The 18,036-nt window shown below is 47.7% G+C and overlaps 4 protein-coding genes across 4 annotated transcripts; 1 reads left to right on the forward strand and 3 right to left on the reverse strand.

Annotated features, from left to right (window-relative positions):
• Positions 1–1,196: 1,196 nt before the first annotated feature.
• On the reverse strand, positions 1,197–4,558 carry clcA (putative C6 finger domain protein; the record flags this gene model as incomplete). Its single annotated transcript, XM_057189268.1, has 3 exons — positions 1,197–1,491; positions 1,563–3,949; positions 4,016–4,558. The coding sequence occupies 3 exons, from the start codon at positions 4,556–4,558 to the stop codon at positions 1,197–1,199; spliced, it is 3,225 nt and encodes a 1,074-aa protein (XP_057040971.1).
• A 7,989-nt stretch (positions 4,559–12,547) lies between these two features.
• N7518_008342 (putative protein kinase) lies at positions 12,548–14,038 on the reverse strand (the record flags this gene model as incomplete). Its single annotated transcript, XM_057189269.1, has 4 exons — positions 12,548–13,027; positions 13,078–13,397; positions 13,457–13,794; positions 13,854–14,038. The coding sequence occupies 4 exons, from the start codon at positions 14,036–14,038 to the stop codon at positions 12,548–12,550; spliced, it is 1,323 nt and encodes a 440-aa protein (XP_057040972.1).
• Positions 14,039–15,150: 1,112 nt separating this feature from the next.
• N7518_008343 (uncharacterized protein) lies at positions 15,151–15,630 on the forward strand (the record flags this gene model as incomplete). The annotated part of the gene is made up of 2 exons (XM_057189270.1): positions 15,151–15,311; positions 15,369–15,630. 2 exons carry the CDS (start codon positions 15,151–15,153, stop codon positions 15,628–15,630), a joined length of 423 nt encoding a protein of 140 aa, XP_057040973.1.
• Positions 15,631–16,384: 754 nt separating this feature from the next.
• Positions 16,385–16,807, reverse strand: N7518_008344 (uncharacterized protein; the record flags this gene model as incomplete). The annotated part of the gene is made up of 2 exons (XM_057189271.1): positions 16,385–16,405; positions 16,466–16,807. 2 exons carry the CDS (start codon positions 16,805–16,807, stop codon positions 16,385–16,387), a joined length of 363 nt encoding a protein of 120 aa, XP_057040974.1.
• Between the last annotated feature and the right edge of the window lie 1,229 nt (positions 16,808–18,036).

Consider the following 18,036-nt stretch of genomic DNA (forward strand, 5'->3'; position numbering starts at 1 on the left):
ATAGGAATAGGTGTCGATCTCTTCTCTTGAGGGCCATTTCTTGCATTTTTTGTCATGTCTGGGTTGGGATGTATGTCGATTTTTACCATTTCAAGACCTGAAAGATAACGAAGGATGCCTGTATGTATACGGTCTCTAACACACTCTTGATCAGCACAATGCAGAGAAGCCGAGGTCCGCGAGCAGCATGCATTTGCTTTCTCTGTGATTGTCAGGAATGATAGGTATAGTAATAGCATATACATGCCTATTCGTCCAAATTATTCTAATTAGACGTTTGAATAATTTTGGTTTGATACCGGCCGGCCCTGATGAAACCCGTGGGAGTTGAAACCGTGGGAGCGGAAGGGCCCACGAAACCGCAGGGTCTGGTACTTCCAAGCTTGTGCACGAATCCTAAAGCTACCATTCCCACTAGGGTTTGATCCAGCAATATCAGGACTTCATCTCAATTGATCTGTCCTGTCCAGTCTGGGAAACTACCGAGAAGGAAATTTACAGCAACTAATCCCCCAAAGACAGCTCGCACTAAAGATGAGCTATAATGCAATAACACCAAAAGCCAACCACGAAATGCAAACTTTCGCATTGAATATGGAAATGAAAACGATATGGCGCAGCCAAATCAACAGAAATAAGTTGGCATATTGTAAGAGCATCCAAGAACATCCAACGTACGTGTACGGCTTGGGATGCATGTGATGTAAATAGAATAACCACACAAGACAATAACTCCACGTACCTCTGCGGGGACAAACCGTCGGAGCCACGAAATGCTTCGAAATCCGAGACAAGAGGAAGAGAGAGAAGGAAAAAAAAAGGAACGAGTTAAAGCCAATCCAGTCATCACTTGAAGAGAGGCAATGAAAGAATGGGTGAGATGTCTCGGCGTATAAAAATAAGCCATACCGATCAATCACCGCCTATAAATCCCGTGTCATCTGATCTTGTCTCAGATGCACGAGTGTCGAGTGTTGAATCGGATAGGGTTGGGGAATCATCAATGAAAAGGACTATATAGTGCACAAGGTATAGAAGACAGGCAGATAACAGATTTGAGCGTGTAAGGACTCGGGCTTGAAGGGACAGAGGCAGAGACATGCATGATGTGTTCATAGGGATATAGGATATCAGGTATCGGGTTGCAAAGCCCACAGGAACAGGACAAAAAAATAACTCGGACGCTAGATGCACATTTAAGGGAAGCTCATGCTGGTAGTTTGGCTGTTCATGCTGGGGGTATGACTGCTCATGCTGGGAGTGTGGCTACTCATGCTGGTGACTCGTCTCAAATCAGGAGGATGATGGAAGATCATCGTGTAGATTTCAGTGAGAATGCGAGCATCAGCGCGGAGGGTGGGGGATATATTTTCGCTTTGAATGAGGAATCCTATTGTGCGGACAAGGAGACGATCGAGTTGCTCTGGCTCGACAAGCTCGTTCAAACTTGACATGAAAGTTGCAGATAGGACAAGCATATTGCCAAATTGCCTGCAAAGAAAATAGGTTAGTCTCATCTCCATAGCTGTGATTCTTTGAAACAGGGTCAGAGGATTCCTTACGCATGGGCAGTGCCGAAAATGTTGGTAACGACCAACCGATGTCCGCCTACACCGTCAAAAGCCTCCGTGCTCTTGATGGCCGATTTAATGCAGATGTCGCAGGCCCCTTTCAATTTCCTCGGCAGATCTTGTAAACGGACTTTAGGTGGTTGCCAGTCCGCGGAGACTGCGGCTGGCATAAAGCCTATGTCACTAGACATACGCGCCATGTGCGGAGCCCGAGCACTGTGCAGCATCGAGGGAGACAATCGTTGCGAGGTAGGCGAGTTCACTGATGAGTGGCCGACTGGACCGACGCGGGCACCTGTATGGCCGTAGTGCAATGCGTGGTAGAGAAGAGGTCGGTGAATGATGTACCGGGCACCGTAATACTTGGCACGCATGCGAGCGGCGTTAATTTCGTTTGCTGGTGGATCGTTTTCGTCCCACTGCATGCTTTGTGGTAGGCTTTTACGCCAGAGGTCGAGGTTTAGGCTCAGAGCTTCTTGAACGGTGGATGACCATCGTGTCTGGCCTTGCTTTTCGACCTTGTATAAGTCTGTATGAACTCGATTCAAGACTTTCCGTAGATGGATTTGAGCAGAATAAAACAGCATCATCATCGTTTGGGGTGCGTTGAGATCGTTCGGTAGAATGATAGTCCATTTTCCTTTCGGAATAGCCATCCGACCCTCGGAGCGGGAGATGCCACTCGCTGGAATATCCAGCTCCGCGAGCAGATCACTCTCCAATTGCAGACACGTCCAGTAAGCGAAGTTATACAAGTCCTGCGTAGGCCCCTCTTCGAGTCGCTCATATCGCTTTGTTCTCACAAGAACTTGGCAAGCCCTTGAGGCCTGATAAATCCAGCTGTGGCTTTGGAAGGGATGGGCCAGCTGGCCGGCATAAAGACCAGCGAGCAACCCACACTGGACATGCTCTAGCTCGTTACCACCCTGCAGATGGCCCAATATTGCGGTCGCATATCCATAGAGAGTCAGGCCAGGAATAGCCTGGTAGTTCTTCGTGTTCCCTTGTTCATCCTGCACATTTGTCACATCTCTCCTTGACAGACCTGGTATGCCTTTGTTGAGTGGACTGTCAGGGAAAGACTGCCCGGGAGGCTGAGTTGGCACAGTATAAAGAGAATTCGAAAGCGACATCTGCATGGCCGCCGAGTCAGAGTTTGCGGGGGAGAGCACACCATTGGTAACGTATGTCCCATTTAGAGTCGGCGGAGGAATAAACGGGGGCAGCGGTTCAGGAATGCGCTGGTTGGGGTAGTCAATCTTCTTGTCCATGATAGGCCCAGGGAGAGGGGCAGGAGCTTCGCAAATAGCTCCAAGGGCCAGGCACAGGATAACCAAGGCATTGTCGATATTTTTGCCGACCCGTGGCCGCGGCGGGTTGGAGATGGTCTGCATGAACTCGCCACGCACACCTAGGTTTTCGTTCGACCGCCTCCTTTTGGCTGGTGGCGGCCCATCGCGCGCTAGTCGTGTGTAACTGGAAGCCGAACTCGGTGAAGTATTAGGGCGACAATAGCATCGGATGAAATTGTCGACCTTGATATTGAGCTCACCCATCATGAGGAATGGGTGGAGCTTAAACATGTGCTCGATGTAGCTGTCATAGTAGCGCCTAGCAGTTGCAGCATCCAGCTTCATGTTCCCAAATTCGTCGATATCGACATCGGCATCTGGTCCTGCGCCATCCCCGTCGGGTCGGACACCCTTGGAGCCCTTGGAGTCACCATCCATTGGTAATTGACTGTCATCGGCAGTGTATGAAATCTCGCCTTGGCCGTATATGCTCAGGAGACCGCGCTCTTCTTCCAAACGCATCACATAATCCTCGTCATATTGTTCAGGGTGTAGCAGCCTCTTAATTGACGGCCACATCAATAGCTTGTGAGCTGCAGTGGTGTGCTCCACTGGGATGGAGAGCTCTCCCTCAGCCTCCCTCTGATCTTCGAGTCTCGGGTCCATGGGTCCCAGATTTTGGCCAAATTGTGAATACTGACTGCCGGGATCCAGAATATTTGGAGTTGGGACATGGGGACGAGGCATCTCTGTTTTGAAAGGCGGGTCCTGCTTGATGAGCGGTGGCGGTGGTGGAAGAGACGGACGTTCTTGGACAGTCGGAGGTGGTTGATTGCCCAGCTTGTTCAGCAATTGCTCTTGCATTTGCATTTGCATTTTTTCGAAACGCTCATCCATGCGGTTGTCTCGCTCCTCCATGCGGTTCTCTATCTGGGAAAGTCGATCCAATACCAGCTGGGTGGTCTTCTCTTGTTTATGTGGCGGCACCTCCTTGTAGACACAGCCCAGATTGTTCTCTTTACAGTGACTGCAATTTGGTCGTCCCTCATCACACTTTGCTTTCCTCGCTCGGCATTGGTCACAAGCCTATATAGCTCGAGTATTAGTCTAGCATCCCCCGAAACGATACTGTGTTCTACTAGCTTAACATACCTGCGTAGCTCTATTCGCCTTACGCTGGCGTGCTCCAAACGTCTGGTTTTGATAAAATGCCTGATCATACCCCGCAGGCGGCGTAGCACTCGCCATTTGGGCAACGGGTGTCATGAATTGGGAGGCGGGAGGCAGGGCACCCGAAACGGGTGTATGCTCAGCACTGCTGATCTGATCTGGCGGCGGGTAGCCCATACGAGGGCGATAATCAGGTGAGGCCTCATGCGGCGCGCCATTCATTGGCTGGTGGAAGTTCTGGGGAATTGGGTCTTGCGGGGAATGCACGGGCGCATGTAGGGGCAGGCCATGGCCATTCGGACGACCGTAGGGGCCTTCCGGTGTTAACTGTGGCAGCTCACGGTTGGGCATCACAGGGTATCCTGCTGGCTGCGGGGGTAGGGTAGTCTGGGGGTTTGCGGAGCGGCGGGGGTCGGAGAGGTGGTTATCGAATGTCGGGGGGTATGCAGGGCGCCATGAGGGGTCGTATGCTACATGCGAACCCGCATGCGCGTGGTGCCCTTCCGGGGGAGGCATGCGATTCATTGTAAATGGAGGGTCCGGGTGATGTGCGCCGGTGTTTTGAAGCTACCAAGACGCGGCGGTCTTGTGGTCTTGTCGCAACTAGCCTGGGGTCCTTGGCACTTGGTATTTACCGTTGAGAAGCGATTTAGCTTGGTAAATCGGGACTCAAGCCAACATGGTGCTATCGATTGGAGTCGAGGAAGTAGGATGTAATAAAAGGAAACGAATGAGTGACGGATTGGTGGATCTGACGTCGGAAGGAGCGAAAGTTGTAACAATGAAATCAGATCGCGCCGTTAGAAGCGTGCGAATCAAATAACGTGTCTAAAGCTCCGAATTTCCTAGGTCGCAAAAATGCGGTGGTGATGGCGCAGTGGGCAACCGAGTGTGGAGCTAGACAAAGAAATAGTCAGACTACGGCGATGATCCGACCAGGGGCCCCGTTAGGCCGAGATATGGGAAATATCAAGGAAGAGGAAAAAGAGCAAGGAAATCAAAATAGATCAGTGTATCCACCCGTATATCAGATAGATCGCAAACAGAAGTACAAGGTTGGGCCACAAGGAGGGGGAAAACACCTGAAGTGCAAGTTGGAACCTTGAGAACATTCCTTGTACTCCGTATCCACACGGTTGATACCTCGGTCAGGTATGGTACGAGCGTAATATAACCACGTACCTGTGGGTAGTCCAATACCGTAGACTAAGTGGGGGGGTTCGGATTCGGATACTCGTAGTATATTGTAGATGTAAGGTGAGTTCACGGTCTAGGTTAATGACAATGTCAAGTGAGTTGAAGTCCGAGGTACATATATCAAATCCCAGTAGTTATCGAAAAGAGAACTATGGAAGGGAAAAAAATAAAGAATCGGACAAAAGGGGAGAAATGATCTAAACCAGGAGGGGAGGGGGGACATAAAGTAATAACACACTTGGTTATAATTACGCCTGTAGGGATCGACAGCGGTGTTTGCCCCTCCCTGGATTAAATACATGCTCTTTAGAATCGCGGTGACTATCAAATACCTCGAATTTGGACACAAATTAAGGAAAATAAAGAAAAAGAAAAAGAAAAAGAAATTTTCAAATGACCTCGATGGCTTCTTCTGACCATTTATCTCACACACAGAGTATATAATAACCATATAGACCCCTGAGAAAGAAGCACCAACCTCCAATACTTACGGAGTACAATACTTACAAGTTACAGTTACAGTTGACAGGTCTGCTTTTTGTTTCCTTTTTGCTGGATTTACCAGGCAGTGGGTCCGGCGGCTGGGGGAAAATATGAGATGCTCTGCAGGAAAGAAATTAACAGTGTCCTCATTTTAGGATATGGATACCCCATAACTAGATGTGATAGACTATGTTGTATAGAATACCATGTAAGTGCTATGATCGAAGCTAGGATCCTCCGCGTGGAACGGGGATCGAACTTGCCGCCCGAAGGTCAACCGCTTCGCCGGGAAATGCGCCATGCAACTTGATTCCGAGAGTTACGTATGTTGTATACTGGGTGGATTGCCCTTGAATAATGGCTTAGGATGAGGACTCCTGGGCGGATTTCAAGAATAGAGTGATAACATCGGTGTTTGGGGTTGATTCTAATTCTAATAATTCTTTTTTTTTTCCTTTTTCATTACCATGTGACCGGTGTGTCGGACAGGGATCGCTGCCCAGTACCCAGGACTCGGGTACTCTTAGAACAAGATATCTAGATCAGTCCACATATCTATGACTATTATCTTCCAAGAGAACATGGAAAGTATATAACCGAAACTGCAGTGGAGGTGTATGTTATATGCCAAGAACAATATCCTTCAACGCCCCAAGCACCCAATAACACACGCCGCACTGGCCGTCAAGTCCGTCATAGACTCGGAAACACAGCTCGCAAGGGGCGCTTCATTTCTAAAACACTGAAGATAAACTCTGTTCGGACTCGATTCTCAAATCAGTGGATATGCAGCTTTAGATCGGCGATGTTGGCAGAAAGCTTCCAGCCACCGCGGCGTACTAGTCACTCGAAGGGATACCTTATCCCGTGGCTTCCCAGGGAGATGGTTGTCGGGGCTGATCAGCAACCCAGGGCTACGGGCACCTTGCTCCGTTTAATCGAGATACACTTTGGGGGCATCCACTCTGAAAGACACTTCGACTGAATTTGAAATCTATATTGGGGCAATAACACACAATTATAACATATACGGAGTATAATGTACATCGATAGTATGCCATAGTTAGTAGACACATGAAATGGGATTGTAAATACCATAAATACCTGACATAGTAAAACCGGGTTCCAAGGTTACCCGTTTTCCCATCCACGGATGACGACGGGAACCATCCACGGGTTCCAGGGGTTTCCTTCCAGAAGACTACTTCGTACTCCAAAAACTATTCTAGTCTATAGACAGTGGATTGGATTGACATGTTGCCCAATTTAATCACATTTCTTCCCGAGACCGTGTTAGAGCCTGGCATCAAACGAATACTACATCACGTTCATTTAGCAACTCACTTCCTTCCCAACTTAGGCAGTAACACAGTTTACCCCTGGCTTGATCAGGATGCAGCTCAAGACCTCCGTGCCACAGAAGACTTAACGGTGTTCCCTAGTCGGAGGTCTTCTGAGCGAGTCAAACGCGCGATTGAAAGTGGCACGAGAGCACAGAGTTGCCTCAGCATTCCTGGTTTTTTTTGTTTTTTGTTTTTTTGTTTTTTTGCTTCTTTTGACCGTTTAATTTGTGTCCTATCTGTGTGGCCACCCGCCTTAACTACTTAACAATCAAGCTGAAGGATTGAAGGATTGTGGCGGAGTACAAGTTCGCGGTGTATGCCAGTGTATTCCGAAGATAGTGGGTAGTGTATGAAGTGTGGATATATACAAATTTTAGGGCTACTTATAGTGCAAATAGTCCGCGTGGAGCCAAGACTTTGTTAGGCGATGATTTTCTTTCTTTGTTTGATCAAATGTTCCTTGATTAATTCCAATCCTCCATGACATCGAGAAGTAATTCTTCCATATCAAGTATGCTTTAACATGGGAGTCCACGGGATTTGACCTGCATGAACGGAATCTGAGTTGAAAAGTCGGAATGAGAAACAATCCGAACCTAACCTTAGAAGCAAAGTCCATTCTCGCAATGATCTTTTATCGGTCCGTTGCGAATTCCAAGACATCCCACTGGTTGACAGCTGAATCACAAGTTCTTGCCACCGTTAAGGGGTATCGGGGTTACATGGATTTCAATCACGAGCAGCATCCAAGTTGACAAACATAGAAAGTATCCAATCTGCGTTCCAGTTTTGACTCGCCCTGTCGATCTGCCGCTTCCATTATCCTTTCCACTATTATATTCCGTAGGTTCGGAACGGCGCATTGGTTTAGATCTTCGGGTCTCCGTTATCTGTGGCTACGCGTCGCTGCCCAAAGTCTTGATTTTAGTGGGTATCATAAGAATCGGCACGGGCTATTTCCCTACCTAATAGGGAAGGAGGAATGAAAGAAAATATATCAGGCAGCTATTTGATATTACTCGAGTCCCAATTCCTCTCCGGAAATAACACATTGAAAAAACAGATCTAGCCTCCAAAATAACACGGGCCTACATCGTGCAGATGGTGACTGCACGCCATGCATATTGCAGTATGTAGATATCTGGAATAGAGTTTGCAAAGTCATTAGATATCCAATGTCGAACGCAAGGGGTAACCACAACATGACATGAATCACTATCTGGAAACGAAAAAAGTACAGTCTCTCAATGGCACACCTATGTCCTAGCCTGGCTTTCAATGCTACTATGAAGTATCTTAGAGCCTCAATCCCTGAGCTCGCACCGCAACGCCAGGCTCGAGATTTGATGACACTACTACCCACCTACACATTCAGCACTCAGAAGTAAGCTATACCTAGAAATACAGTTGAAAGTACGGAGTACTCCGTACTGCGTGGAGATCTGCGTCCGAAAAAGCCTCAGAATCTGAACAAGTATGGAGCAGACCTAAATCACATCCAATCAGCACGGAGGATCACCTTCGCATTGGAATAGCTCCGTATGGGGAAGATGCAGGCGATCTTCTCCCTTGACAAACATCCTCACATCGATCGAGGGGAGGCAACACGGAAGGTTGCATGGTCGCGGAATAGGTTGAGTTCCTCGCATTAGACTGAGACTCTGATGTGCAATTGGCATATGTAGGCAGTAATGGGCTGCAGCTTACACCTCCAGTATCTAGATAGGGATGGAACAAGATGCATAGACATGCTGTGTTACAACAACATCAACAATATATCATATTGACGTAGTTGCCTGTAACTTTTATCGTAAGGCTAGTGAGGGACAAGTATAGCCTAGAAAGGGAGTGTTGACACGCGCCAATGACAAAGTTCAAAACCAAATTGCAACCGCAACCCCAGCCCACCAACCTCCATGTCTTGTCTCCAGAAACATATCGCACGATAATGCAGAGCGTGGGTTCTTACTAGTCCACAGAGTATATTCTGGGATTCTCGAAATCCGGGTATATATCGTACATAATGCTGAAAGGCCGAAAACTTCACAATACTGATAGGTGAATTGGCAATACGATATCTCAATGTCCATTAAAATCTCAAATCATTAGGCCTCATCGGCGATGTAAACGCGTGATTCGTCCATAGATTGGTTGTGCCGCCCGCCTCAGCTAAAATGTGATCACCTCCATTCCATAGTTAGTCAACTAGTTAGCTAGACATATTACCACTGTACATTAGATGATCAGTTATGCGGGCAGCCTAGACTTGCTTCGTGGGCCTCTTAGCTGACATTATCGAAATGGAATCCAGAATTTCACGGGACACGACATGATTCTTCACGATCGGGGCTCTCCCGCTCCACTGCATAGCAAACACAGATTCGTAAATATGCCAGAGCTCATCTCAAAAGGTTGATTTGGAACTACCAATCAATCTGGAATCTAGTGTTATTCGTTCTCCGCCCATCCCCGCATGCACGACACGGTTCGGTTTCATACCTCCACGCTCCACAAAAGGGAAATGTGATGTGTACAGATTGTACAACACAGACTTTCACCGTGCGTGAGATCTCGTCTCAACTTTGAGCGCCCTGTTTCTACAGTGGTCTGTGCAACTGATACGTCAAGATCGCTTCTGACTTGCCTTCTTAGCCACTGAAGTCCGGCTGGATGCTCTCCCACGTGGGTTCGGTTCCATGTGGTCATAGTGGGATCTACTTGGCCTGACCTATCGCTGGGCCTTTGAGTCTGGAGGACCTTTTCCCCCTACTTGTCATATCCCGTCGCAATTCACTTGTCTATACCAGCCCGCCACCTCGCGCAAAGCTACCGCCTTCCGCAAGGTCATCAAGTTTAGGGCTAGATCAGGCCAGATGCATATGAAAAACAACCCTCCTTACGCTGCGTCATCCCTTGAGCAGCAATTCAACACAAACACCTGAGGCTTAAATACCAGACCGAACTCACATGAACCAATGGTCCGTTCGGCAGATGCAAGGGAAACTGGAAACAAAAAACTGAAGAACAAGACCGGCGCCCTGATCCCGATCGGTGCTCTTGCAGAGGCTCTAGCCCACCACCAGGCAAAAGTCACGAAAGTCAAGATTCCAACCAATATCGTGGTCTCGTGAGCTACTATCAATTCCCTTTTGGAAGGAGAGGAGAGTCCGATTTCGAACCGGCCGGCCAGTGTCAGAAGTTATTGGCTACTAGCGGCCTCCCACCCTATACTCCGTACTCTGTATATTCCGTACCTCGTACTACAGCAAAGTAAACCGTCCGCCGGGCCGTCGACAGCCTCTTAGCGCGGCTGTGTACCTTGCCGTGAAGGACAAATATTTCAAACGTAACTATCCTACCGGCTGTATGGAGTAGTCGGATCCGACATTTTGGAATCACACCCACTTTATGCATACCATTCACACACACAAGTCATGCTCCTGCATATGTATTTCTCTATTAGGCAGTAGTCTGGGGTTGAAGTTGAGGTTGTCAACCTCCAGGGGTACTTGCCTACACATACACCCCCACCAACGCGTCCTCGATGAAGCGACTCGCATACATTTCAATCCATCAGACCAAACAACTAGATTGTTGGGTTACTCGTATATTATATTTCATTTTGATCACCTTATACTACCATTATAGTCAACTGAGTTCAAGGCTCTCTTGTATTCCGTGCTCCTACTATTAGCCTTTTAGCCACATTCTGTCCAAGTGTTGGCTCTTGTTTAAAAGTACATAACTCATACACCCTACCGCGATTCATTCTCTTGGTCCTCGGGAACACGAATCTCTTCAATCTTCACTCTCCACAGCCTCCACATGGCTTTTGCAGTAAAGCGGGTACGCGCCATACTTTTGCTAGTCCACATTAGGCGGTCTTCCGTGCCGAGGTTCCCATGTCTCTGCTGTTCTTAGGGGGTTATGGATCTGCTAAGCGGGTCATATGCTCCCAGCACTAGTTAGATTTGGGTTGGGATTTTTGTTTTGAACGTGTGATGTGATCTGATTTGCAGCTGGCGGTTGTTGATACCCGGGTTTTGGGGGTTCTCTGGGTTTGATTGGGAGAGGCCAATTAGGTATGGAATACGACTTGGTTTTATTGGATGATGGGATTTATATAGAATACGAAGTGTGTACCGAATAATTTAGCCTTGGATGTTGTGGCTTGGACTTTTTATAATTTCATGTACGGAGTATGTTGTAAGTAAATATTTACATGGAATGGTCTATACATATCATCACCATGACCCATCCCGAAATCCGTTGATGTATAACTACATATGTAACTATACGTACCGGATTTTCCCTGGCGGGTGGGGCTTTCCTATTTGATTTGCCGCCGCTTTTATGAGGGTGCTCAGGCTCAGGCTCACTGAGTAGATGTCAGCACGGACTCAGATCAGTGATCATGCTCAGTTAAGTCACGTGCAGAATGACTGATGCTCAGTGAGTGCTCATTGGATGGTCTATGATTACTCTAATCAGTGAGTAACACTAATGCACTCAGCCCACCGCAGACTATACCTAGAAGGGATTAGCCCCTACAGGGTACTCCAAAAATTGAGGGCAGCAGCAATGCTATTAGCGAACTAACTATCATAGTATAAACGACTATATCTTATCAAGAAAATACGTCATGACGAAGGGGTGTAGGAAGGAGCGGAGAACTCCATCCGTTTCGTGATATTACTTCCTTCTGTCTTCTAATTCAGAGCGGCTCGAGCTCAAAGTCTCAGATATAAAAGCAGACCGTATGCCAGCATTAGCATATAATAATCAACACGTCTTCTATTCAGGCGCCTTTTACTTTATACATCGATCTAATATTGCATTCTTTTACTTTGAATACATCCCCTACCTCCAGGTCGCACCACACTTGATTATAGGTAGAAAAGACTTTTTTGCTAAGCGCGATGAAATCGCGAAGGAGAGGCGCTGTCTACGCGGGAAAGAAATGGTTATGCTCCTAGAGCCTATAGAGAGGAGGACTCAATTCGGGAGAAAGACAAAAGGCTCCCTAAGACCAACAAATTACACCAAGAAACTATGAACCTTTGGCTCGAGTGAGTTAAACTATATCTGGCCAATCATATTTAATAAAAAATAAACACCATTCTTTTACTGATGGAGATGGTGTTCAACTAGGAGGCTGCCTGCTATGGAGGGGTTTGGACTTCAATCCATTAATTTAATTGATTTATTCACCCTGTTCCTCTGTTACTCGCGCGAATGTTCAACGGGTGTGATACTCCTTTGGGGGTACCTTGGGAATTTGATTTATTCGATTTAATTCGATGTCTTCGATCCCATTTAAGGCATAATGCTATTACTTTCCGATCAAAAACAGATCAACTGACTCTATTAGATGTTATTCAAAAAGACAACTACGTTAACGCTTCAACTGACCATTTAATGGAACCGCCGAACTGGGATCAACCACGATTTTGAGTCATTCCGCTAGCAAACGCTCGTAGAAATCAGGCGCTTATCTGTTTTGTTGAAGAAAAGGATGCCCCGCCAGTTCGCCTGCCGCTTTTCTCGCATCTGGATGCCAGACAAGCATTCCCTTGGCGAGATCCAGAAACGCTTCCCTCTCCTCTCCTTCAAGGAAGGAAACTGTATCGTATAGTTTCCGGTCGGGGATCAGGTCTTCGTAAAGAAAGCGACCTAAGATATTTCGTGAGTCTGAGAATAATTCATTCAAGATAGGAAACCTAGTGATACCATTACTGTCAAAGAATGGCCCGCAGAAGTACTCCTCCGCGGTCTCGCATACTCTGTCGTCTTCTCGTCTGACAGGTTCCGGCCACGAGTACTCTCGCATATATTGATACCTTTGTATGACCTCTGGAGGGGGTGGACCGAGTAAAGCTATCATTTCGGCGAGGTGTAGTTTAGCATCGTAGCGACCTTGTTGATCATGGATATGCCGAAATAGTTCTTTTCCTTCGATCATATCCCACAACTGGTCCGGCATTAGTGTATATAACAACTTTAGAGAAAAGCGGGACGTACTAGAACACCAAGATTCCAAATATCCGTAGGCATTCGCCATCCATTACCCAATATCACCTCTGGCGCCCGATAGTGGTCTGGCTGAATAGGCCAGATGCCCCAGTCGTCGTCTTCCTCGAGTCTGGTTGCCAAGCCAAAGTCGACAAGCTGTGGTATACTTCTAAGGCTTTTAAGTGGCCCGAAGTCATTACGGGACTGATACACTGGTCGTCCCGTCGGATCAATCTTGAAAGCCATCGGTTTTTCGAGCTCAGAATTCATGAAATCAGCAAGCACGGTTGGATCCTCGAATGAGACCATGATGTTTTCAAGCTTTAGATCTAGGCCGCCGCCCGGGCTTAGTATCACCGACGGGACGTAAGGCCAAGGATTAACTTACCCGTATAAACTATCCTGCATTCTTTATGAAGATAATCAAGCCCCGTAAGAAGAGCACGAATGTATGTTTTAATGAGGGGCAGTGGCATCTTTCTATCGTCGAAGCGCCGCTGATACATGGACAATGGCTCCCTCATAGGCGGATACACAAGACACGAATAAGAACCTTCTGGACCTTTAACCTCAAAAGAGTCTAAAGATGTTCGGATAAGTGAGCGGCCGCGGTGTGACGGGTCTGCGGTGGAAATGTGCTCTTCAACCCCGCGCTCATAACCAGCGGAACCCGCATTGTTATTGGCGATTTTTAGTGCCACGACGCTCTCTGGCTTTTCGATATGCCTATATGTTTGTTAGAGACAGAGAGAGCTTCGAATTGAACAGAAATTATTGAAGGCTACCCTTGCAAATCACGCGCGAGCCATACTGTTGAAGACACGCCCCAGCCAACCTTAACCAGGATTTGGTAACGACCAGCGAGTACCTCTCCAGGCTTCGCTGCATAGAAGTACTTGGAATCGTACACCGGCGAGATCTCTTCATCAACGAGTATGCCGGGCGGTAAAGGTGGCCCCGGAGAAGGCATGGGAAACGGTTTCTTGCGAAGCAAGGCGGACAAACGAGGAATGGACGGCCTTATAGTGTTCATTCCAGAGTTACTCCCGTAAGCCGACGGGAGAATGTGATATCAATAGTTATCGAAGAAGAAGGAGATCAAGGAGCCCAGCACAGCTGGTAAACTTGGTCACGTGGCACGGTACTCAGAGGTGACTATTCCTGATACAGACTAGTGGGAAGCAAGCTGCCAGCCAATGAGATCATCGGATGCCTCCGATCAAGCCAGCGAGGTAGACAACCATACCTCGCCAAAGGCCACGACTATACTGCGTAGAGAGGGCAAGGCCTTTGTGAGAGATGGTTGAAGCTGACAAATTTCACAATAATCCAGTCGGGATACCTGCCTCATCCTCGTACGACTTTGACGCCGAACAATAATAGCATGTCGGAATGGCTCCGGTCACGCTTCACATATTGGCGACACTCAAGAAGGTATATCCTGCTTCTGTACAGCCCAACGGCACGTAGGTGATCAATGATTCCTTGTAGTACTACTGGTGGATACCGGTGATCAATCAGGCACTGCCCCGACTTTGGCGCCGTGGTGGAAACTCATCTAGCACTAAGGAGTAAGCGCCTGCTTGCAACGCAAACTGTTTCAGCCTCTAGCTGAGCCTCGAGTATAGCCATATAGAGCGCGAATTATATCCTATCGTTTTCGAGTTTTACCGGACGGCTGAAACCTGAAAACCACGGAGATAGATGGGCGGGGAAGGCGGCAATGCAACCGATGTAGTAGGTCAAGGGGGTGTTAGTAGATACGCAAGAACAGCCGTAATCAGAAGCACCTATCCCTTAGTTCCAAAGTTGTTGCGGGAGCGCGATACGCCCTATGCCGTTTCGTAGCTTCTCTGCCAATGGATTCGGAAGTGCCCTGTGTAATCATCCACGACGGAAGACAGCCATGGTGAATTACGCACTAGTCGATTTCGCTCCTGATGAGGGTATATAAGAGAGGTGTATACCACAGCTCATCAGTATCAACACAAACTCGTCGGATTAATATTCCAAGACAACTCTCACAAACAAATCATCCTCTTCCCGCATTACCTATATCTACATCTACGAAAGTCGACAATCATGGCCTTGCGAGCATTCTCAAGCACCGCCAGACAGTTGAAGCAGCTCAACTGGACCCTCCACGGAACAACCATCGACGTCAGCTGGTTGATCCAGCAAATCGAGCGCTCCATCGATGAAGTCCCCGGGTTGAGGGCTCGCGTTGTCAGCGCGCAGGTAATGTAAGACACTTGTATATCCCCCTTGGATTGAAGTACGAGTTCAGCTAACGTGAATAGCGGAAACCCTCACCCCACGCCCAACCGCGACGACCCATACCATGGATCCGTGGTTCTTCTGGATAAGGACGGTAAACGGGTTACATCCGCGCATGCCTATCTCAACGGATATGTCAAGTTCTCCAAGGAGGCGACATTCAAGCCTGTGAAGCTTCCCCCGATGCCTGGCGCACCGGTCATCCCGCCGGAGGGCCTCGCGACTGGGAAGTCTGGTTCGACGTCTGCGTATAATCAGTCGACCTCCAAGGAGGGCAAGAAATAGTAGATGAGCATTAGGTAGTTGCGCTGGATATGTGTTCTGCAGGCAGATATATCGTTGATTTCTGTCATTATTAGTGCATGTTTGGTTGGGTTCTCTGTTGGTTAGTTCATATAACCTTGCCTTTTAGATTGTTTATATTAGATCCATCCATGTAGTCATCATGGCAACGAAAGCTATATAAGATCGTCCCAACAATAACTACAAACCATCCCAGGCCAGAAGGGCTTAAAGCCATATCAATATCAAACGGCAAATAAGCATAGAGCCTTCTCATAATCCAATCCGTGTGGTCATCAATGACTAGGCCCCAGAGTGTGCATGTTAGCGACCCCGCCATCAAGTAGTCCCATGAAGCAGATGACCCCCAGTGACGGAGAATGAGTGGCGCAGGGCCAGTGCATTCTTAGCGCCTGGCCCACAATCTAGGCCGGCCGTTACGTCGGTCGAAGAGCAGATCGAATTACGGCTCCTCACACAATCACATCTTTTCTGATGTGGCCGAAAGATAAACTTGAGGGGCGTTCCCACCATGTGCGATTGGTGGACTGAGGCTGCACGGTCCTTTACTTGAGCAAAATATTAGTCCACTGCCCTGCAGTGTCGGTGGTGTAAGAGGGGACTCAAGAAGGCGTTCAATTCTATGCTGATCGACTATGCGGGATTCTCAAGTTTACGCTATAATTAATTTAAGGATTCGAATGGTACTGTTCGCGGTCCGAAGATTACAACAAAGGAAACAAAACCACTCCGTAGATTAACTGCTTGCCTCAGAACGCTATGTATGAGTCAACCGTCAGTGAGTTGAGCGCAATATCACGCTAACTCCCCATCGTACTGGTCCAATCCACAATGCTACCTGAGACCACCAGCTGCTCTTTCCATATCTCATTGCAGTAGTGAAATCCCAGTATTCAGGATACCAGCCAGCAGACTCCCAATCAAGAAAACCCGATAGATGACCATCATCTCCGACGAGAATATTATGGGCCTTGTAGTCACCATGGGTGAAAGTAATCCGGTGAGAGTATTTGCGGATTTCATTTGCTTGCGCCAAAGCCTGAATGTATTCTGTAGTCGAATTGAAGCCGTGTTCAGAGGCAGGGCTTAAGAGATAATCGTGGAGCTCCTCTTCGTCCGTGAACGGCCCCGCCCCCGACCGGACATTGGTGAAGATCATCGCCGGCTGGAGTAAGCGCTTTGGGATGAATCGCGTGATTGTGCAGGAGATTGCATTATTTGTCACATCTATGGGCTAACTAACTAGTTACTTAACTAGGGGATGATCAGGTGATGCTCAGTGAGCAGATCACGTTGATTATATAATGGCCCGTGATCAAGTCAGGGTACTCAGGGACGTGCTCAGTTTTACTCAGCGATAAAAAAGCGGCGAGAGGTGAGCACTAAAACGGAAAGGGAAAGGTCTCGAGTGCCAGGTATTATCCGGTACATATGTATATACTTGTGCCCAAAACACACAATATACACGGAAACAAGCATCAAATCAACCCCATCAACAGATAAATCCACCTGCATATTCTTGCTTCTTCTGTTATGTTTCCTCTTTCCAAGGCATCCAACCAGCTCCTATTTCACCACACCAAGGCCTATCAGACCCTGAAACAAAAGCCAAATGAAGATCTATTGCCACACACGACTCTCACCGCAACCAGATCCCACTAGCCAGCTCACAGACAGGGAATGGAGTACGGAGGGCATATATGGTACTCCGTATACACTGCCTTATCCCGGTCCGTAAGCGAACCCCGTAACCGAGAAACTTACGGGAGGGAATGTCGGGTCTGTCAAGCCCGGACTCTGCAGCCCCGGAAACGTGTGCCATTGGAAGTAAACCTGTATAGTACGGAGTATGTATACGAAGTTAGAAAAAAAGATCGGGAAATATCACCAAAAAGGGTCTCGGCGCCCACTTAGTTATGCTCCACTCTCCTACCATCTACGCCATACACAACCGAAGCAGGGTTAAGAGGGACTATCATGTGGACATATCACATTTTGGTCGGCTTTTGGCCGGTCTGGAACGCTCTCGCTTTTTCACTTGTTTCATTTTTGGTGTGTGGCGAGATTTGATGATCGGGATTATTGTGTGAGGTCATGGGTTTTGAGTCTTGACGCCGAATATGTCCGGCACGTTGGTTTGGTTTCATTAGAAGATGATGTTGTGAGGGTTGGTGATTTCGTATAGGATTGGAGTGGTCTCACTATGACAAAAGTACCGAGGGTTCAAATGTTGGGATGTGGATTACCTATGAACTGGATTTTATGGCAGTGAAAATGGATGGTTACGACAACACAGTGCAAGAGATTTGTTGAATGGGTGAGAAAGTACTTGATTTATACACTCCGAAGTTATGTATAGATAGATGGTTGTGATTGAATTGGATTCTC

Source organism: Penicillium psychrosexuale (assembly GCF_028828465.1).
Source record: "Penicillium psychrosexuale strain IBT 29551 chromosome Unknown utg000004l, whole genome shotgun sequence".
Lineage (NCBI taxonomy): Eukaryota > Fungi > Ascomycota > Eurotiomycetes > Eurotiales > Aspergillaceae > Penicillium > Penicillium psychrosexuale.